Genomic DNA, 23,970 nt, shown 5'->3' with positions numbered 1-23,970 from the left:
ATCATAACGCTTGTCTCATAATTATGGTCATTTAATGTCTGATTCCCCTGCTAGAATGAAAGTTCTCCAAGGGGAGGCTTTGGGATTTGGCTTGTCTGCTGTTGTAACCCCAGGCCTTATCTTAGTGGCAGACATAGGGTGACATACATATTTATGGAATGGTTGGATGAATGAATCGCCTGCCTGCCATTCTCATTTTAAAAAATAATTTCTATATTTAAAGTCATTAGTCAGTATGACTAGGCATTTAATATAGTTTTTCCTATAATTGCTATAGAGGACAGGCTAGTTATGGTACTCAATGGCTGAAAGCATTTCAACAACTTTTGCCCATGGGGAACTATAATTTCACCTTATGATATCATAAACCACTCAAGGATTTCATGTAGTTACCAGAACCTTGGGGTAAAATTATAACCCTGAAAGCCCTTGCTGCCTATTAGTCATTTGGTACATGACACAAAGCAAAATATATTCTGCATTCTCGGACTTCAGTTTGGCTCTTAGTATATTGGCTGCTCGATTTTATATTTGACCTGCAAAATATTCAGCTCCCTGAAAGCATAATCCATCTAAAAATCTAAGGTAATTCGCAAGTACTAGATGTACCTCAAGCAGTAATTAAGTGAACATATTATGAATTTTTTATTTGTTCTGATAATTGTTTTTCTCAAATTACATTCCTGAAATGCTGAGCAGAGCTTTGGGAGCTGCGAGCATTCCTACCCTTGCATGCTTAAGAAGTTTTTTTGTAAAAATTAATTAATTTTTGGCTGCGTTGGGTCTTCATTGCTGCGCGTGGGCTTTCTCTAGCTGTGGCGAGTGCGGGTTACTTTTCGTTGCGGCGCGTGGGCTTCTCACTGCGGTGGCTTCTCTTGTTGCGGAGCACGGGCTCTAGGCGCGCGGGCTTCAGTAGCTGTGGAGCATGGGCTTAGTTACTCTGTGGCATGTGGGATCTTCCCGGACCAGGGCTCGAATCTGTGTCCCCTACACTGGCAGGCGGATTCTCAACCACTACGCCACCAGGGAAGCCCTTAAGAAGTTTTTGAACATAGTTTAATAGGAGGCAGCACGTTGTGCTGAAAATTGTGATGGATCTGAAATGAGGAAACTTCGGTTCAGGTAGCAGCTTGAACTTTCAAAAAATCACTTAACTTCTCCGAGCCTCAGTCTTCTCTGTTATTAAATGTCTTTTCTGCCTCCCAAAGACATAAGGGATAAATTGAGGTGCTGGAGTGAAAGCATTTGGGAAGCAATGGAGAGCTTTAAAAATCATTTGTATCATTATTATTTGTCATAGTAGTGAAGCAAAATAGTCATTTTCTAAAACCATGTAAAAATGAAAAGAAAATCACTGGATCAGGCTAAAAGCTTGTATTTCCTATACGTAATACTTTCTCTTCTTTCATGTAAAAATGAAAAGAAAATCACTGGATCAGGCTAAAAGCTTGTATTTCCTATACGTAATACTTTCTCTTCTTTCAGCACTCAATTGTAGATAAGAGCTAATGCAGGCCTGTGCCGATGGCAACCTTTTGTGAGTACACATCTCCTTTCATTCCTCCAGGCTAGCTGGAAACAATGATTTGTCCAGTGATTTACCAGATGTGAAGAGCAGGGTGAGAAATGGGTTAATAATGGTTCAAAGAAGAAGCTGATAAGCTGGTTGCTATCTCTACAGAGGAAAGAACAAGCATGAAAAGGCTCACAAAGCAACACAAGGAAGAGCTTCTTGGCAGTGAGGGTCAACCAGTGACAGAGACAAGGAGTTCTTTTCCGAAACTCTTTAGAAGATGGACTTTTGTGCTACTGGTTTGGCTGGAAGGTGCAGAAGCAGCATAGGTCAGTTTGACAGTGGGGAAGGGAGAATTCTGGGTGGACCATGAAGAACAAAAGTGTTATAGGTCCATTATCCAAGATGTCTACCAGCTGGGCTAAAATTAAGGCTGGGGCTCTGAGTCAAAGCATTGCTCCAATGCTGGGAGAGGACCAGAGCTAAACAGGATCGCAGTATGAAAGTGACTGGAACCTTAAACTCGTTAATAGGCAAGGCACCACTTATAAGATGGAGGTAAAGTTTAGTCCTGGAGCATGTCATGATTCAAGGGTAAAGGGCCAGGAGCAAAGTGACCTGATGCTCGCTCATGTGAGAACTGGCCTACAGAGATGCTTCTTCAATCTTTTTTAAGAAATTTATCTATTTATCCAATTTTTTTTTCAGTTTTATTAAGATATAATTGACAGACAGTACTGTATAAGTTTAAGGTGTATAGCATGATGATTTGACTTACATGTATTGTGAAATGATTACCACAGTAAGTTTAGTGACCATCCATCATCTCATGGAGATACAACATTAAATCCTTCTCCAATTTTATTGTACAAATGAAACACCCAGGAATCTTGTTAAAAATGCAGATTTTGATTTAGTAGGTATGGAGTAGGGCTGAGATTCTGCATTTCTAACAAGCTCCCGGAGATGCCAAAACTATTGGTACTTGGACCACACTTCTGAGGAGAAATGATTTAGATAGCACAACTTAAATTCTCCCTGAATGAAATTGGGATTAGATCCTGAACCTGGTTGGGGGAAAGATAAGAAAGAGGGCTGTGCCTGAACGTGAGGGAGAAGTGACCTCAGCTATGAGAAGTAGAGATAGAGGGAACTGATCTTGGCAGGAAGCTATGCTGGCTGCCTTTTCCTTTGGTCTGTTCCACAAACCTGATGGTTGGTGTCTTCTCCCTAAAATTCATCTAACTGTGCAGTGGTACATATGTTCCTTGCTCTATGTAAGCAGAATTATCTAGTCTAAATTAACCCATATAAGAAACCAAGAGAAGTCTCTCCCCTCCTTCAGGGAACAGGTCTTTTCTCAAAATATATGCAGAATATATAGGGGCCTTTTGGAGGAAATTTTCTTAATACAAGGAAATGGCTGATGGGAGAATTTCAGGACCTGTGGCAGGAAGAAAGATGTGAGGTGCCTCTGATATCATTATTTCTAGGGGTGAGCAACCCTTTTACATGAGTGCCAATTCAGTAAAACTAAAAATGTTAGTAGAATGTTTTTACTATCTTATTTTATATACATATTTTGTATAATCTACTTTTTTTACTTGATGATATATAATATATCTAGCTCATTTTTTTTTGTTAATGGCATCATTATGTATCAACCTCCTCTTAATGACTATGAATTATGTCTAGCTTTTAATAGTATAAACAATAGCTTGATGAATAGAGACTGATTTAGTCTCTTTGAACAAAATTTATGTGACCTGAGCAGTGCTGAAGGTGGAGTGGAGTACCAGTTTGAGGGATTTAACAGGGGGAAGATTAATTAGCACCAGAGTTCATAATCAGACACTACAGCTTCATTTGGAGCTTTCCAACTGCAGGCTAAGAGGAGAACTTAAGTGACCATTTCACAGGAAGCGGAGGCAGGGGAGCAGGGCAGCATCTGAGACTGTGACCTTATGCCACAGTGGTGGTAGATGGAAGACACTCTGCAGATAATAGCTGCTTCTTCTTAGTGTATGAAGTACCCGGGAGGGCATAGTCTTGCTGCAACACTTCCCTGGGTAGGCTTGTAATGATGCTGATTGTGAGGGTTAGATGGGAGTTAACTTCCTGGATCTGTGTCTCTCTCACTTTGTCATCACATACTGAGTCACATACTATACTGTGTGTGCACAAATTCAAATGTCACAGCCTCAGCAGCTGTCTCTGCCCTTGAATCATCTTTGCACATGAACAGCTTTCCCAGACTAAGTCCAGGGGTGGAGAAAGGGCTGGTTGGAGTAAATCAGGTTGGGGAGGACATTCTTACTGCATGTGTAAATGAAACACTGAGTGGGAATAATTCACAGTCAGATATTGTTGGAAATGAATCCTGCCTCTACCATTTATTAGCTATATGACCTTGGATAACTTACCTAATTTCTTTTAGCCCTGTTTCCTCATTTGTATGGATGCAGTAAAGTTTAAATGAGAAAAATACATGTAAAGCAATTAGCATAGTCCCTGGAACATAGCGGGAGTCCAATAAATATTATTTATTGATGATATTTTCAGTTCCTATTCCTGACATTATGTCTGTGGTCTTATTATGAAGCTAAGTAGTTCATATATGACCCTCAGGATGCTGATTGATCATCATTTTAAACACGTAAACCACAGGAAATGCACATATTTATATACCTACTTTCACTTACATTCTTATTTGCAGTAAGATTCACTTCCATTAATTCTACGTCTTTAGATCATGCATGAGAAAAAAGCCTAGTTCAAATATAACTTAAATAAACATTGATAGGTTCTGTTTTGGTTGGCACTGTTAAAATTCTACTGTCTTTTGGCATTTTTTAGGCAGCAGCTTTTTGATAAAATGTGATGGTAAGTGCACTTCCAAGTTTGAAAAATATGAATGGATTCTGACAAAATGTCTGTCTGAACTTCAGCTATGCATAACATCATCTATATTATATGTATATATATATGATATATATAGTGCAACTGAATCTATATTATATATTATATAATAATATATTATTATATAATATTATATATATAGTGCAATTGAATCTATATTATATATACACACACACACAGACACAATGCAATCAAATTGGCTGGAGCAGGCTTATATGCAGTTGCAACTGGGAAAAATGCGCCCCAACTGGCTGAATATCCCAGACTGAGTTCATAATAGAAGTGAACTCACAGTTAAGCCTCCTGACTTGCCACTGGATACACTAGTGGTTAGATCACATAGCTTCTGATTTGATAAAGAACCAAAATGTCAAGTTGAGACTAAATCATAAAAATCCAACACTCACCTTAATTCACATTATTAATGGAACTAAAATATGTATTTTAGACATAAAAGGAGTCCCTTTGGGGGTTGCCACATAGATACTTATTGAGGATGAAAATGAGATTTTTCACAGGGCAAACCGTCAAACTTAGCATCAAACATCTATCTATTCAATATCAGGACTTTGCCTTTTGTATCACAGTACGTCACCCCCTACAAGGGCTCTCCATCTATCCATTCCATAACATTGAGTATGGAATGATCTGAATGCTTTGAATGATTGTGAGACCAAGCAGTGAGGTGTGGTCAAGATGAGTCCAGTAGGATGGAGACAGAGGGTGGGAGCACCTCTTACCTGCAGTTGAAGGGTGTAGCCAGGTGATTTCCACATTATGTCCAGCAGTGACCTGGAGTAATTGTTCTTTCTAATTACAAATGTGTGTGTCCATTTAAACTGTTTTAATTTTTATATAATATAAATGTATGTGTGTGAACATACATACAGTCCATAGACATGTATGTGGATAATTGTTTATAACTACAAAATATATATGTGAATATTTACAGATACCCTAGGACATATTCATTGATTTAGAAAGTATCTATGTATAAAGACAGTGCTTGCTAAGTAGATTAATAATGTAAACAAAGTTATAGGCCAGTTTTCCCCTAATTTAAGGGAAGGGTTTGCAAAAATTTGGCATGTTTTCTGTTTGTATTCAAATGAAGGAAGTGATGTTTGACATTCATTAAAGAAAACCCAACAGGGTGTCTAATTGAAAACATTTTGCTGCAGTTAGTATGAATTACTGTATCTGTTTGAAAGTAGTAAAGCTGCAGTTATTTAAAAAGTTCTATAAAGATGCCGTCTCAAAATTATTTTGGTAGTAGGTAAGGAAATAAACAGATTGCATGCTCATTTGTTCAGTTTTCCATTTATCAGCCTGAATTAGCAAAGTCTTAATTTTTTTTTTTTAAAGTTCCTTCAGTTAAAGAATATTCAGGAAGGGAAGAGAAATATCCATTTTTCAAAACTCCTACTAAGTGTCATGTACTGTGTATATGATCCTTACTGGACCATTGAATATTTCTGACCTAACTCCACAATCTGCTGCCAGGGACCCAGAACCACCTAGGCTGTGGCAGCATTAATCTGTCTCATGTTCCCATTCAAGGATCCTATATCTCTGACCCCTGTCTCCACTATGGGCATCATGGTCTTAGGTTTTCTTTGCTTTGATAATCTGCTTAGATCAATCTCATGGCTCAAACACTATGGGTCACTCTTGGATTTGAAACTCACTTGGGTATACTCTCCAGCTGCAAGTGAGAGGTGCTCCTGCCCTCTGCCTCTTTCCTACTGGACACATGCTGGTCACCTCTGCTTGGGCTCTTGGCCAAGTCCATTATCTGAATGAGTGGTTGACATATGCTTAGGCTCTAGGAATACAGGTGCGTAAGATACATCTGATTTCTACTGTCATGGAGTTTATTAATCTAGTGGTGGATGGAATAAGAACTTCAGACAGATATTTTACATCCATTATCTCCTGTAATCCTCTCAAATGAGGATACAGAGGCCATGGCAAGTAACCTGCCAAACTCCACACAAACATACATCAAATTTAGATCTGTCCAACACCAGGATTTTACTCTTTGTATCACAGAACATTGTCCCTTACTGGGGGGCTTTATTCATTCCATAGCATCTAGTATGAGAACGTTTTTGTATGGTCTTATCAAAAGCATTTGATTGATTGATTGATCGATTACAAAGTAATCCCTGCATAATGCTATAGCCCTATTCCTATGATGCTGCCATTTTTCATTCATTTATTAATTGAAGAACATTTGTAAAATATTTACTGTTTCCCCAACACTGTGAGGATCCAGTAAGACACAGTGGAACAATTAACAACTAAACCAATAGATAACATGACAATTCCAGTTTGTGTTAAGTCCTGTGAAGGGAATAAACTGGATGGTAATGAAAATATGCTTCCACAAGTCTCTGTGAAAGCATAGCATCTTAAGGATGTAAAGATTTTACTATGGAAATGCTACTCAGTGAGGAACTCATTCTACCTGGACTTGAAAGGCTGCAGACAGCAGGAGTGCATGTGTAGCAAATATTGCTGTTGTGACTATTGTTATGTCTGAATTATTCTCATTCTTACTTGGCTTATTATGCACTTTCTCATAACATAAATAATACATGAACATTGTAGAAAATATGAAGTGGAAATAATAAAATAAATATTTTCTGTAATTACACTGCTCAGATACCAGTGCTGTTAACATTGTGTTATATTTCCTTCTATGCATATTTCCTGTACATATGCATGTTATAAAATTGGAAATATAATATATGGTTTTGTATCCCAACTTCTCACTTAACATTATATTTTGATTTTTTGACATTTTAAAAGCTCTTCAAAATCATCTCTACTGGATGCATTTTTATAGCACATAGGAACATTGTAATGCATTAACTGTGCTGTTGCTGGACATTTACGTGGTTTCCAAGTTTTTGCTATTTTGAGAAAGGCTGCAGTGAATCTTTGCAATAACCTGTTATCTATCAAGTTATTTTCTTTGGACAGATTCCTAGAAGTGGAAGTCAAGGGTGAAAGGGCATGAACCCTTTTAAGGCTCTTGATATAAATGGCCAAATTGATTTATGAACATCTTGTAACAGCTTACAATAGCAGTGTATGCTGGTGCTAGTCTTAATGTGCTTCCATCAAGATTTAAAACTATCAATAGAAGATGCCTATTTTGATAGGTAAAAACATCATTTCATTACTGTTTCAATTAGCGTTTCTTTGATTACAAGTAAGATTTAATATTTTAAAAAATTACTGGTTAATTTTGTTTCTTTTCTGAATTGCTGTTAATATTCTGTATTTATTACTTGATTTTAACATTACTTATTGTATACATTCCTCTCTTCCTGGAAAGATTTAAGGCAGCTTAATGGTCACGTAAAATACAAGATAGTATAAATTAAAATAGGGTGAAGTAGAAAAAGAAACTATATGAAGCCAGGAATGATGTTTAAAATGCATACCACAATGACAATAAATCTGCTATTAGTGCACAAGAATTTTGCCTCCAAGCTCTGTAGAACTCAGTTCAAAAAGAGAATCTTGCCCTTTATCCAGTTCACACTGGCAATGACAGAGAGAGGAGAGAGAGAACTAATTGTTCAAGATAAATATAATTAATATTGGTATTAAAATCTGACAAGACTTTTAACTATTTTTATTATTATTTTGTGCTCCCTAGTTGTCAGACACTATGCAAGTTGCTTTACTTGGATTATCTTAATTTCTATGACTATTTAATGGGGGCAGGTACTTTATTAATGTCATTTACAACAGTGCTTGGCATATAGGAATGGTCAGTGAGTATTAGCTTTTTCTCTTATTATTACTAATATTATTTCAATATTTAGAAGAAAAAATCCCTTGAATCTTCTTTTAAAATTATATATATATATATATATATATATGTATAAATTTTTTAGAAGATTCGGCAACTATCAAACAAACGGACAAAAAAATCCTTTGGGATTTTGATTGGAATTGCTTTACACCTATAAACTAATCAAGGAAAAATTTGACATCTTTAAATATAATACTTAGTCTTTCAGTTTGGTAATATGGCAGTTTGTTTGGAATTTATTAAAATAGCTTTATTAAGATATAATTCACAGGCCATACAATCCACCCATTTATGATTCAGTGGTTTTATTTTATTCACAAGATATGTGCAACGATCAGCACATTCAATTTTTTATCCAAACCATCTTTTATGTTTTGTACATTAAAGTTGTTTTCTTTTAATGCAATTCTTATAGAGGACACTTCCCTGATCTATCATGAATTTTTGTTGCTAGAGTGATTGGGATGTTTCTCCTGTTATGTTTTCTATCTAGAAGTACATGGAGCCCATGGGAAGTGCCACTCCACTCAAACTACAGCATTTCTTACATTTTTCTTCCTTTGAGAAATTTTCTCTCTAGAATGTCTGGTAATAAAACCCTTCTAGTTTATTGCTTATCGTATTCTTGTTCCCCTTTTCTTGGCTTTCCAATCTCGTAGCACATGATGGAGGGTCACGACTACACCCTCTCCCTCCAGTCTTGGGGCTTCTGCACGGGCTGCCACGTCACCCTGAGATGCTCTTATCCTGACATGCTCTAACACCCCACCCAACTCCTCTTTTCTCATTTCCCTCCTTAAGGGCTTATCCTTCAGATCTCAGCCAGACTTTCTCTCCTCAGGGTGGTGGTCGGGGAGGGGCTTCTCTGATTCTCCATTCGGATCAGGTCTCCTGCGAGGCTCTCAGATTCTGCTGTATTTTCCTTCACAGTAACTAACCACGGTTTAAATCATTACCTGATTTATGTGTTCCCTTGATTAATATCTTTCATCCCCACTAAACTCCATGTTGCAAGGACAGTGTCTGTTTTGCTGACTATTAAATTCCCAGCCACCTAGCATGGTGCCTGGAACAAAAGTTGCTGTTATTGGATGAATTAAAGGGAGAACAAATAAATGGTGTGGTGTAGTTTAGTTTTCTTCCCTCCCACCTCAAACTCCATTTTCAATGTCTTGTTTGACCTAGAGTTCTGGCACCCCTCCCTTCTTTAAGGCCAGCTTTTATTATATGAATTCATATGTTTTCTTGGGCAGCCACATGCTGTTATATGAAGATCAATGAAGGTGGTTTTTATTATTTGGGGAAATGCTTATCATTTCATACTAGGGCTGTGTGAGTGTCCTTTAATATTTCTTATTAAAGTTTTCTCTTGCCTTCATAGGCAGGACTGTTTAATTTTTAATATTTACTTGAATGTTCACCAGGACTCTTTCTAAAGCAGCACCATCATTTGCCTGTACAAAATATGGCATTAGTCTCCTAATCCCTGTAAGGAGGTGACTTTTTTTATATGTTAGAGACAGGGGGCTAAAAGGAGCATTTTATATGAGAAGCTGGAAAAAAACAACTAGAAAGTGCATTAAAATCAGCAAATAGTTCATTTTAACTGCTCATGTATCCTTTCAACTGGGTCAATTCAACGATATGAGGGGAGGCAGGGCTTTATTTTTCAGTGTACCTTATGATTTATGAAGTGATTTTCTTATCTCTTATACCTCACCAGATTGTATGTCAATGGCTAGAATGTTCTAAGAATGCCCAGGTCTACTCCTTAGACCATAGACCCAGATGAAGAGCTCACTGGATAAAAATAATGCTGCAGGTTTTATCCACCTGTCAATCATCCCAAAAGGCTAAGAGTAAATGACTCTGGATGATGAGGCAATGAATGGGTGCTTGCTTCCATCTGTCTACATTACTCTATTTTCTGCATTGCCTATAGTGAGTAGTGCTAGTTTTATGTCAGAGACATACCCATATAAGCTCTATTAAATATATTACTCACAAATTCTTGCTTTCATGGTCTCATGCTTCAACAGCCCACCCGCTTTGAAACACGGAGCTTGCTTCCCAGAAGAGTTGGTGGGAGGCTGTGAGAAGCTACATATATTACTTTTAGTGTAAAGTAAATTATTCTGGCAAAATAGTTTAGTTAAGTGAGGACAGAACTATCCTCTTGAATTTCATTTGTACAGCAGGCCATTCCCTCTCCCTTGGGGTTATCTGTAGGAGCAGCCAGCAACAAGATTATTTCTTCCCTCCAACACCCTGTCAGAAAAAAAAAAAAGCATTCCAACTTGCCTTGGCTGCTGTAACATATAGTGAATCATAAATTGGTCTGTCCTGCACAGCCTTTTGCCTTTAATTTTATTTCTGATTCAAAGTGGTTGGTTGAAGCCAGTGAATCTCAACTCTGAAAGGGTGATAAAATGTTCACACTCTTAACGCTTAACAGTTTTTTTAATTGTGTTAAATGTATAGCCAGCATGTGAAACAGTTATGTCCAAGAAGAAAAATGGAGCTATTATAGTCATCGTAAGTTAGCTAATATCAGGGTTACAGATGCGTATAAGCCAGGACTCAATTTTCTGATGGATTGGGTATAAATACAGATCATAAATCTTACTTTTTAAGTCAATAGGTTTTCATCCAAACACATTTCCCATAGGAATATTTTATAAGTATTTTTTTTAGATTCCAAGACTGATATCAAAAAACTATAGCCAAATTTTTGGGCTAGAAATAGATACTATTTACACGAAAATAGTAAAACACTATTTCTATAATTTAAAATATTTTATGTAATGGACAAGTAGTTTTAAGGAAACAGTAGATGGAACTCTTGGGAATCTCTTTTTTAGGTTGGGGCTGCTTAGATGGCCTCTAAGAGCCGAAGACATCAATTCCTAGGAGTACATTTCTTTTTTTTTTCTTTTATTAACATATTTATTGGAGTATAATTGTTTACATTGTTGTGTTAGTTTCTGCTGTATAACAAAGTGAATCAGCTATACGTATACATATATCCCCATATCTCCTCCCTCTTGCGTTTCCCTCCCACCCTCCATATCCCACCACTCTAGGTGGTCACAAAGCACCAAGCTGATCTCCCTGTGCTATGCGGCTGCTTCCCACTAGTTATCTGTTTTACATTTGGTAGTGTATATATGTCCATGCCACTCTCTCACTTCATCCCAGCTTACCCTTCCCCCTCCCCGTGTCCTCAGGTCCATTCGCTATGTCTGTGTCTTTATTCCTGTCCTGCACCTAGGTTATTCAGAACCGTTTTTTTTTTTTTTTTTAGATTCCATATATATGTGTTAGCATACGGTATTTGTTTTTCTCTTTCTGACTTACTTCACTCTGTATGACAGACTCTAGGTCCATCCACGTCACTACAAATAACTCAATTTCGTTTCTTTATATGGCTGAGTAATATTCCATTGTATATATGTGCCACATCTTCTTTATCCATTCATCTGTCGATGGACACTGAGGTTGCTTCCACATCCTGCCTATTGTAAATAGAGCTGCAGTGAACATTATGGTACATGACTCTTTTTGAATTATGGTTTTCTCAGGGTATATGCCCAGTAGTGGGATTACTGGGTCGTATGGTAGTTCTATTTTTAATTTTTTAAGGAACCTCCATACTGTTCGCCATAGTGGCTGTATCAAATTACATTCCCACCAACAGTGCAAGAGGGTTGCCTTTTCTCCACACCCTCTCCAGTATTTACTGTTTGTAGATATTTTGGTGATGGCCATTCTGACTGGTGTGAGGTGATACCTCATTGTAGTTTTGATGTGCATTTCTCTAATGATTAGTGATGTTGAGTATTCTTTCATGTGTCTGTTGGCAATCCGTATATCTTCTTTAGAGAAATGTCTATTTAGGTCTTCTGCCCATTTTTGGATTGGGTTGTTTGTTTTTTGGATATTGACCTGCATGAGCTGCTTGTAAATTTTGTAGATGAATCCTTTGTCAGTTGCTTCATTTGCAAATATTTTCTCTCATTCTGAAGGTTTTTTTGTCTTGTTTATGGTTTCCTTTGCTGTGCAAAAGCTTTGAAGTTTCATTAGGTTCCCTTTGTTTATTTTTGATTTTATTTCCATTTCTCTAGGAGGTGGGTCAAAAAGGATCTTGCTGTGATTAGTGTCATAGAGTGTTCTGCCTATTTTGTCCTCTAAGAGTTTTATAGTGTCTGGCCTTACATTTAGGTCTTTAATGCATTTTGAGTTTATTTTTGTGTATGGTGTTAGGGAGTGTTCTAATTTCATTCTTTTACATATAGCTGTCCAGTTTTCCCAGCACCACTTATTGAAGAGGCTGTCTTTTCTCCATTGTATGTTCTTGCCTCCTTTATCAAAGATAAGGTGACCATATGTGTGTGGGTTTATCTCTGGGCTTTCTATTCTGTTCCATTGATCCATATTTCTGTTTTTGTGCCAGTACCATACTGTCTTGATTACTGTAGCTTTGTAGTAGAGTGTGAAGTCAGGGAGCCTGATTCCTCCAGCTCTGTTTTTCTTTCTCAAGATTGCTTTGGCTATTCGGGGTCTTTTGTGTTTCCATACAAATTGTGAAATTTTTTGTTCTAGTTCTGTGAAAAATGCCTGTGGTAGTTTGATAGGGATTGCATTGAATCTGTAGATTGCTTTGGGTAGTAGAGTCATTTTCACAATGTTGATTCTTCCAATCCAAGAACATGGTATATCTCTCCATCTATTTGTGTCATCTTTAATTTCTTTCATCAGTGTCTTATAGTTTTCTGCATACAGGTCTTTTGTCTCCTTAGGTAGGTTTATTCCTAGGTATTTTATTATTTTTGTTGCAGTGGTAAATGGGAGTGTTTCCTTAATTTCTCTTTCAGATTTTTCATCATTAGTGTATAGGAATGCAAGAGATTTCTGTGCATTAATTTTGTATCCTGCTACTTTACCAGATTCATTGATTAGCTCTAGTAGTTTTCTGGTGGCATCTTTAGGATTCTCTATGAATAGTGTCATGTCATCTGCAAACAGTGACAGCTTTACTTCTTCTTTTCTGATTTGGATTCCTTTTATTTCTTTTTCTTCTCTGATTGCTGTGGCTAAACTTCCAAAACTATATTGAATAATAGTGGTGAGAGTGGGCAACCTTGTGTTCTTCCTGATCTTAGTGGAAATGGTTTCAGTTTTTCACCATTGAGAACGATGTTGGCTGTGGGTTTGTCATATATGGCCTTTATTATGTTGAGGTAAGTTCCATCTATGCCTACTTTCTGGAGGTTTTTTTTTTATCATAAATGGGTGTTGAATTTTGTCAAAAGCTTTTTCTGCATCTATTGAGATGATCATATGGTTTTTATCCTTCAATTTGTTAATATGGTGTATCACATTGATTGATTTGTGTATATTGAAGAATCCTTGCATTCCTGCGATAAACCCCACTTGATCATGGTGTATGATCCTTTTAATGTGTTGTTGGATTCTGTTTGCTTGTATTTTGTTGAGGATTTTCACATCTATGTTCATCAGTGATATTGGCTTGTAGTTTTCTTTTTTTGTGACATGTTTGTCTGGTTTTGGTATCAGGGTGATGGTGGCCTGGTAGAATGAGTTTGGGAGTGTTCCTCCCTCTGGTATATTTTGGAAGAGTTTGAGAAGGATGGGTGTTAGCTCTTCTCTAAATGTTTGATAGAATTCACAGGTGAAGCCATCTGGTCCTGGGCTTTTGTTTGTTGGAAGATTTTTAATCACAGTTTCAATTTCAGTGCTTGTGATTAGTCTGTTTATAATTTCTATTTCTTCCTGGTTCAGTCTCGGAAGGTTGTGCTTTTCTAAGAAAGTGTCTATTTCTTCCAGGTTGTCCATTTTTTTGGCATATAGTTGCTTGTAGTAATCTCTCATGATCCTTTGTATTTCTGCAGTGTCAGTTGTTACTTCTCCTTTTTCATTTCTAATTCTGTTGATTTGAGTCTTCTCCCTTTTTTTCTTGATGATTCTGGCTAATGGATTATCAATTTTGTTTATCTTCTCAAAGAACCAGCTTTTAGTTTTATTGATCTTTGCTATCATTTCCTTTATTTCTTTTTCATTTATTTCTGATCTAGTCTTTATGATTTCTTTCCTTCTGCTAACTTTGGGGTTTTTTTTCATTCTTCTTTCTCTAATTGCTTTAGGTGTAAGGTCCGATTGTTTATTTGAGATTTTTCTTGTTTCTTGAGGCATGATTGTATTGCTATAAACTTCCCTCTTAAAACTGCTTTTGCTGCATCCCATAGGTTTCGGGCCGTCACATTTTCATTGTCATTTGTTTCTAGGTATTTTTTGATTTCCCCTTTGATTTCTTCAGTGATCTCTTGGTTATTTAGTTGTGTATTGTTTAGCCTCCATGTGTTTGTATTTTTTACAGATTTTTTCCTGTAATTGATATCTAGTCTCATAGCATTGTAGTTAGAAAAGGTACTTGATACGATTTCAATTTTCTTAAATTTACCAAGGCTTGACTTGTGACCCAAGATATGATCTATCCTGGAGAATGTTCCATGAGCACTTGAGAAGAAAGTGTATTCTGTTGTTTTTGGATGGAATGTCCTATAAATATCAATTAAGTCCATCTTGTTTAATGTGTCATTTAAAGATTGTGTTTCCTTATTTATTTTCATTTTGGATGATCTCTCCATTGGTGAAAGTGGGGTGTTAAAGTCTCCTACTATGATCGTGTTACTGTCGATTTCCCCTCTTATGGCTGTTAGCATTTGCCTTAAGTACTGAGGTGCTCCTATGTTGGGTGCATAAATATTTACAATTGTTATATCTTCTTCTTGGATTGATCCCTTGATCATTATGTAGTGTCCTTCTTTGTCTCTTGTAATAGTCTTTATTTTAAAGTCTATTTTGTCTGATATGAGAATTGCTACTCCAGCTTTCTTTTGATTTCCATTTTCATGGAATATCTTTTTCCATTCCCTCACTTTCAGTCTGTGTGTTTCCCTAGGTCTGAAGTGGGTCTACTGTAGACAGCATATATATGGGTCTTGCTTTTGTATCCATTCAGCCAGTCTATGTCTTTTGGTTGGAGCACTTAAACCATTTACGTTTAAGGTAATTATCAATATATATGTTCCTATTACCATTTTCTTAATTTCTTTGTGTTTGTTATTGTAGGTCTTTTCCTTCTCTTGTGTTTCCTGCCTAGAGAAGTTCCTTTAGCATTTGTTGTAAAACTGGTTTGGTGTTGCTGAATTCTCTTAGCTTTTGCTTGTCTGTAAAGGTTTTAATTCCTCCGTGGAATCTGAATGAGATCCTTGCTGGGTAGAGTAATCTTGGTATAGGTTTTTCCCTTTCATCACTTTAAATATGTCCTGCCACTCCCTCTGGCTTGCAGAGTTTCTGCTGAAAGATCAGCTGTTAAACTTATGGGGATTTCCTTGTATGTTATTTGTTGCTTTTCCCTTGCTGCTTTCAATAGTTTTTCTTTGTATTTAATTTTTGATAGTTTGATTAATATGTGTCTTGGCATGTTTCTCCTTGGATTTATCCTGTATGGGACTCTCTATTTCCTGCACTTGATTGACTATTTCCTTTCCCATATTAGGGAAGTTTTCAACTATAATCTTTTCAAATATTTTCTCAGTCCCTTTCTTTTTCTCTTCCTCTTCTGGGACCCCTATAATTCGAATGTTGGTGCTTTTAATGTTGTCCCAGAGGTCTCTGAGACTGTCCTCAATTCTTTTCATTCTTTTTCCTTTATTCTGCTCTGCAGTAGTTATTTCCAATATTTTATCTTCCAGGTCACTTGTCCATTCTTCTGCCTCAGTTATTCTGCTATTGGTTCCTTCTAGAGAATTTTTAATTTCATTTATTGTGTTGTTCATCATTGTTTGTTTGCTCTTTAGTTCTTCTAGTTCCTTGTTAAACGTTTCTTGTGTTTTCTCCATTCTATTTCCAAGATTTTGGATCATCTTTACTATCATTACTCTGAATTCTTTTTCAGGTAGACTGCCTATTTCCTCTTCATTTAATTGGTCAGGTGGGTTTTTACCTTGCTCCTTCAACTTCTCCATATTTCTCTGTCTTCTCATTTTGCTTAACTTACCATGTTTGGGGTCTCCTTTTTGCAGGCAGCAGGTTCATAGTTCCTGTTGTTTTTGGTGTCTGCCCCCAGTGGGGAGGTTGGTTCAGTGGGTTGTGTAGGCTTCCTGGTGGAGGGGACTGGTGCCTGTGTTCTGGTGGGTGGGGCTGGATCTTGTCTTTCTGGTGGGCAGGACCGTGTCTGGTGGTGTGTTTTGGAGTGTCTGTGAACTTAATGATTTTAGGCAGACTCTGCTAATGGGTGGGGTTGTGTTCCTGTCTTGCTAGTTGTCCAGCACTGGAGCTTGCTGGTCGTTGAGTGGAGCTGGGTCTTAGTGTTGAGATGGAGATCTCTGGGAGAGCTCTCGCCAATTGATATTACATGGGCCCGGGAGGTCTCTGGTGGTCCAATGTCCTGAACTCGGCCTTCCCACCTCCGAGGCTTAGGCCTGACACCCGGCAGGAGTACCAAGACCCTGTCAGCCACATGGCTCAGAAGAAAAGGGAGAAAAAAAAAGGAATAAATAAAATAAAATGAAATAAAATAAAATAAGGTTATTAAAATAAAAAATTATTAAACTAAAAAATAAAAAAAGTAATTAAAAAAAAGAGAGCTACAAAACCAATAAACAAATCCACCAATGATAACAAGCACTAATAACTAAACTAAGATAAACATATAAATTAGAAACTAGTCAGTTGCATACAGCAAACCCAAAGTCTACAGTTGCTCCCAAAGTCCACTGCCTCAATTTTGGGATGATTCGTTATCTAGTCAGGAATTCCACAGATGCAGGGTACATCAGGTTGACTGTGGAGCTTTAATCCGCTGCTCCTGAGGCTGCTGGGAGAAATTTCCCTTTCTCTTCTTTGTTCACACAGCTCCTGGAGTTCAGCTTTGGATTTGGCCCCGCCTCTGCATGTAAGTTGCCCTGTGGTGTCTGTTCTTCACCCAGACAGGACGGGGTTAAAGGAGAGGCTGATTAGGGGGCTCTGGCTCACTCGGGCTGGCCGTGGGGGGAGGGAGGGTTATGGAATGCGGGGCGAGCCTGCGGCGGCAGAGTCCAGCGTGATGTTGCCAACAGCCTGAGGCGCGCCGTGTGTTCTCCCGGGGAAGTTGCCCCTGGATCACGGGAGCCTGGCAGTGGCGGGCTGCACAGGCTCCCAGGAGGGGAGGTGTGGATAGTGACCTGTGCTTGCACACAGGCTTCTTGGTGGCTGCAGCAGCAACCTTAGCATTTTCATGCCTGTCTCTGGTGTCCGCGCTGATAGCCGCAACTTGTGCCCATCTCGGGAGCTTGTTTAAGCGGTGTTCTGCCTTCTGTGTGCAGACTAGGAAGGAATCCCCTCTCCTCACGCACTCCAAAACAATGGTCTCTTGACTCTTAGGCAGTTCCAGACTTTTTCCCGGACTCCCTCCCGGCTAGCTGTGGCGCACTAGCCCCCTTCAGGCTGTGTTCATGTAGCCAACCCCAGTCCTCTTCCGGGGATCTGACCTCTGAAGCCTGAGCCTCAGCTCCCAGCCCCCACCCGCCCCAGCGGGTGAGCAGAGAAGCGTCTCAGGCTGGTGAGTGCTGGTCGGCACCGATCCTCTGTGTAGGAATCTCTCTGCTTTGCCCTCTGCACCCCTGCTGCTGCGCTCTCCTCTCTGGCTCCAAAGCTTCCCCCCACCCACCCCCCTATCTCCACCAGTGAAGGGGCTTCCTATTGTGTGGAAACTTTTCCTCCTTCACAGCTAGCTCCCTCCCACTGGTGCAGGTCCCGTCCCTATTCTTTTGTCTCTGTTTTTTTGTTTTTTCTTTTGCCCTACCCAGGTACTTGGGGAGTTTCTTGCCTTTTGGGAAGTCTGAGGTCTTCTGCCAGCATTCAGTAGGTGTTCTGTAGGAGTTGTTCCACATGTAGATGTATTTTTGATGTATTTGTGGGGAGGAAGGTGATCTCCACGTCTTACTCCTCCGCCATCTTGAAGGTCCTCCAGGAGCACATTTCTTAATAAAATTCTTCTAGGGAAGTCTGGGAGTTGTTATTCTCAAAGTTTTCAGGCACACAATTATAACAGGAAGACATGGGGAGATTATCCCAATATAACTAAAGAAGAGTTAGAGAAGGGAAAGAGGCAGGTGTTCAAGAGCATTAATGTGGAGGCACAGGGAAATTTGCCTGGGGTGAATTAAATGAGCTGTGGGAAAATGGAATGAAAATGGCAGCATAGTACAATGGGACCTGTCTTGATACCCAGTGGGTGAGGGGGATGAAAAGATATGAAAATAAATGAGACAGACTGTGAGTAAGGGGCAGAAGAATTTTCAGAGTGTGACCAACACTCCATATAAACCACCTCATTCAGATTTAGGAGATTTTTACCTTACATGGAAAAACAAATATCCCAAGAGAACCACAGGAGATCTGTGACTTCTATGTAAATGATATCTTTTCACTCCTCAGCTAAAATGCTATGAAAATGGAATCTTGAAAAATACCGGAAAAAAGCAAACCACATAAACCCAGTTTCATCAGACATTCAAAGACACACACACGCTAATTCTCATGGTTTGGACTGGGCACTGATCAGCCTTTGTTCTATTTGATAACTGCCTTGGCAGATGGGATAATATCACTCTTCATCTCAAAAAGTTAAAATTCAATCTACAGAGAGGCATTCAAGGGCCTGCATGACTTTGCTTCAAGGTACTTTTATCTCCTCACCTTCTACACCTCATCTCTCCACAAACCTATATTCCATCTTTCTGCCTGCTGCTTCTCCTCAGACAGTAATTTTTCTCCCTACTGCCTTCTCCCTTGGGAATCTCATACTCCCTCAGTGCTTTAATACGCAGTGTCACCTCTCTGCCCAAGATTCCCGCCAGCTTCAATGTCACTCCTGAACTCTGGCTCCATGTTTCCCAGTGCCTGGTGGATTTCACCTGGATGTCCAATACAGCTTTTCAAATGCCCAGTATGAAACTGACCTGATCATCATATTTTCTAGCTCTTAAACTGCCTTTTCTGCTTCCTTGAATGGTACCATTCCCTCAGACACTCGGGCCTGCAACTTTGAAGGTGTGGCTCTTTGTTGCCTCTCATATCCAATTAATTGCCAAGTCCTACTGACCTGGTCACCGCAATGTTTCTTGAGTCTTTCTTCTTTTTATCAGTGACAGTAGCTATAACTTCAACTCTGTCCACTGTCTTTCTCTTCTAATCGTGTTTACATGCTGCTGCCAAAAAAACCATCCTAAATGGATTCTGCTCCTCTGTGCTATTCCATTGTTCAAAATGTCAATGGATATCTAGTGTCAAGTATTCACTTTTCTTAGCCTGATGTCAAAGATCCTGTGATATCTCAACCGAACTTACTTTTCAGACTTGGATCTTCTCTTTCCTTTCATGCTGTGGCTAAAGTGAACTCCTCAAGATATCCTGACTGTGCCTTATACTTTCCATGTCCAAGTAGTTCATTCTGTTCTTTTGCTTGGAATGTCCATTCTTCTTTCTTTGACGCACATGTCCAAATTCCAAGTCTTCTTCAAGAATAAGCACACATTTTATCTTATTAATTAAGCCTTCCCTTGAAGGTGATCACACTTTCCTTGAACTTTGACATATTTATTTGTTTCTAAACTTTGGCATGCTTATAACTTTATTTTTTGTAGTTCTACTTTTAGTTTTTTGAGGACCTCCAGACTGTTTTCATAGTGGCTGTACCAATTTTCAATCCTACCAACACTTATAACTTTCTAAGTTATTTCTCCTTGTGTTTTTATCTTTTTTATCTTTTCTCCCCTACTTGACTTATTTACTTCTGAATTTCTCCACATCATTTAGTGTAAAAAAAGGATAGAGTCACTCAAAGAATTGAGCATTGGTAGGAGAGAAAAGAGCTCATGTGAGTGAGTGGAATATACTTAAGAATGAATGCTGAGTGACTGAAAGGGTATGGAAATTATTTTGATCATACCTCTCCATGGGAAGGTGAGGACATTATGTCATCTGCATAATACCATACATCTGGACGAAAACTGAACAATTCTGTCACCAACATTATTTGCCAAAAGCCCAGATGTCGAGTATTGCTTAATCAAGTAATCTGGGTGTCTTTATATGAAAAAAAAAAAGTGAGAGACTTTAATATAGAAACAACTTTAGGAAAGAGAAATACATTTTTGGGAACCTTAGTGGATCTTCATTTATTATCTAAAATTGAAAATGTTTTAGATTTAGGCTTGTCCCACTTCATTAAGACCTTACTAGATGTAACACAAAGTTGACATTGTCCATTTCCTCTCACTCTGTCTTGTGGGTTAGATTATAAAAGTGTCACCTTTTTATTCTGGTGGAGTTGGGGTTGGAATGATTGTTTCATTTTGCTTAAAAAAACTTTTACTGCTCTGTATGGTTTATCTTTATGCTTTCTTTCTAATCCCTAAAATAATCATTACTTCAGGTTTCTCATGCATAACATCCATAACAATTTTGGTAATCTTTGGTTCTGATTAATGAAACTCTAGTCAGTATTGTGTTCACCTTTTTACATACGATAATGGTCTGGAATCTTCACAACAACAGGCATATATATTAGATTGTTTCTTATACTAGATTGGATTGAATGGTTTCCAAGTCGAGTTTGTAATTTAAGAATCACATTGCAAGATTCTTGCAAGAAAATTCCAGTAAGCTTCTATTAAGATGGTGAACCTTTGGGAGATCTATAGGCCTCTTGGGGCAAAGAATAAATAGAGGCTGCTAATACCAGTGCAGTGTGAATGCTGAAGCATCACCAAAATCTCTTTTCAGGGTAACACATGTATTTATACTACAGAACTTATTTGTATTCACTAAACTCCAGCTGATAACCTAAAGTCCTGAGTGCACAATAAGAAGTGATGCAATTCATTGCCTGTCAGTGACCCATTGTTTGTTGAATCTTTTCATGAGGTTCACGTCTCTTACGAGGAGGTTTTCAGTATATGGGTCAAATTTCTCATGTTCATTTGTTTGCAAAACAGACCATATCCTAATCCAAACCATTTATGAGAATTCTCTAAAGCTGCCACCAGCCTTCTGGGCCACTCCATCATTTAACAAAGACAGTTGTAAATGTCCTATTTGTTCATGCTCTGTGCAATTAATTTTAAATGTTTGATAAAAATATGTAGTAAATGGTTCAATACCATGAGATTTGATGTGAAAAGGGATATTTGAAAAGGCATGGTGAATGTTTCACAGTTTGAAACGCTCAGCTTAGCTCAAGTTGCTTTAAACACAGTGTGTCCTGGGGATGCCCACTGAGTTGCAGCTTTCTCCAGTCTCTCCTAGATGGGTCTTACACATTGGAATACGCTTCTGCTCTGGATCTGCATTCTGTTCCCCATTGGGACTGTAGTACTCCCTGGAGTCCTATCCTAATTGCTTTGAGCCCTGACAACCGCCTCCTCTCTACTCCCACCAGGTTGGACCAAGTTCTCCATACTCCCAGTCACGAAAGAGGGCTTGTTTCAATCCAGAGAGAACATAGACATGGCTGTCCTTACTCAAGTATCACCACTGCTTTACCTGCTTACCTGAACTTCAACCCCTTCCTCCCTTCTACCCTTACAGTCAGATGTCTAGGATATCAAAGGCGGCCTAGAATAGATACAATTTTCTTGAATGTTCTTGGACGTTGTAATGTGACTGCTGGCACACTCCTCCAACCCCAAGGTGACCAGTTTTCCTTACTCTATAAGGACACCCTGTTCCTAGCTAACTTTGCCACCTCAGTTAGCTCAGTACTCCTTGTCTATACCCATTGAGTTTTCTAGCATCCGACTTTGGGTGCTTATGATAAAATGTTAGTTCTTTCCATTTTACAGTTTTTCATGATGAAAAAAAGTTTCTTTACAATTTAAAATATGGACCTTACTATTTATTTCCATTAATTCCCAAGAGAAGTAATTAATCAATTTTGAAGTTTACTTTGGGTGAAAATACTTCGTAAGACTATTCCCTGATAGCTATTCTGCCAGATGGTTAACTAACAAAGGAAAAACTGCACAAATAGATGTTTCTACCAGAAGGACTTTCTCTGGAACAAACATCTCCTAAAAACATCCCTCACTCTTTTTGTTTCATTTAATAAAACAATGAAATATTTAGTGCAACCAGGCAACAGGCTTTTTTGGACTAGTCTCTATGGATGGTTCAGAGAATATTCTTCTGTTAGATGAAAGAATATAGACATACTACAGCATAAAATACAATATATGGAGTTAAAATTGACAATAAGGAAATCTAGAGTTAAAAGAAGTATTACCTTAGGGTCATGTATTCCAGAAAGCTCTTCATAGATCTTCTCACCTACCATGACAGCAGCCAAATTCGCCGTGTATGTAGAAAGGCAAAACATACAGAAAATGGCCCAAAGGTTCATCAGAAACCTTCCAGTCCAGCATTTTGGGGGTTTGATGGCTGCTGTTCTACCAAACAAGAGGGCATAACAGACATTCAAGGCTGAAGAGAAGGAGAAAACTTTACTTCTATTCCGCCCCTTGGGAGTCATACCAAAGGGGCTCTTCCATTCATAGAGAGTGAGGAAGATGGCAGTGATGTGCAGAGCCACAAAAATCCCCAACCACATTGTCCAATGGAGTGGCCACATGAAGGCTCCAATGGGAGCTGCTGTGTCTCGGGTCCTCACTAAGATGCCCAAGCTGGTGGAGAAGAAAGGACTGGTGAAATCTATCACCTGGCTTCGTGCAGTATTGATGCTGAAGGAAGTGACTGCCATGTGGGCTGACCCACTGAGGAGTTCACCCACCAGCCCAGTCCAGTGCCCATTTTTCCAGGCTCCATATTTGCCATCCCCAACAATATAGAGATCAAAGTCAAAGTTCATGTCTTCTGCTAGCTTTTCCAGCAGATCAATGCAATATCCATAGCAGCACTTCTTGAATTTGATGGGCACTGTATCATTACTGCTATGAAGGCTGCTAAAAAGGCTGTCCAATATGGAAGAATCATTAGTCATGGGGTCTAGACAGAGTTGGCCAGCAGGGCACAAGCCTTCATCATCTACCTCCCGTGTGAAGACAAATGGATGCTCGATCAAAGTAACCACTCGCAAGTGTAGCTTACTTGGGTGTTGGAAGTGGGTTTTGTGCCTCTGGGCTTGCTCTGGCCATATTCCATAGTCCATGATAATATTCCCCTGCTGCCAGCTGCCCAAGCGTGTCCACATTGGCTTTCCCAGGGGGTCATGTTGCAGATTCCAGATGAAAAAGTTGTTTTCTGAGCTGATGATAGTGGAACCTTTTACTTTGATGGAACCACTGAGGCCTCTGAAAGTGGTGTTGGCTAGAAACCTGGCAAAGAGGAGCAAAGGCAAAAAGTGAGGAAGAGAGGTGAGGCCAAAGTCCGAAAGCAGTGCTCATCTTTTCTTCTCTGTCTTAATAAGAAGAAACTCTATTTTTTTTCAAAAGGCACTGCCTATAATTACTTTAGGAATTAATAAGCTGGACTCTTTCTAGGACAAGAGTCCTATTTCATTGAGCAAATGAGATCTCACCCTCAGGTTCTAACACCTGGGCTGGGTGCTTGACTTGTGGTCTTACTCCAAATCTTTATTCCTAGTTAAGGTATGTGTTGTTTTCTGTTGTAAATGGTTAATTAT

The 23,970-nt window shown here is 38.7% G+C and overlaps 1 protein-coding gene across 1 annotated transcript in view; it reads right to left on the bottom strand.

Moving 5' to 3' along the window:
* Positions 1–23,970, bottom strand: part of GRIN3A (glutamate ionotropic receptor NMDA type subunit 3A) — a 161,085-nt gene that overhangs the window by 71,789 nt on the left and 65,326 nt on the right. The window contains exon 3 of the mRNA XM_082471185.1: positions 22,615–23,662. Within this exon, the coding sequence (XP_082327311.1) occupies positions 22,615–23,662 (1,048 nt within the window). The remainder of the gene's footprint in view (positions 1–22,614; positions 23,663–23,970) is intronic.

The sequence above is a fragment of the Balaenoptera physalus genome, assembly GCF_965194825.1.
Source record: "Balaenoptera physalus genome assembly, chromosome: 7".
Lineage (NCBI taxonomy): Eukaryota > Metazoa > Chordata > Mammalia > Artiodactyla > Balaenopteridae > Balaenoptera > Balaenoptera physalus.
Note: the sequence above shows the minus strand (reverse complement) of the source record. Positions and strands in the feature narration are given on the sequence as shown.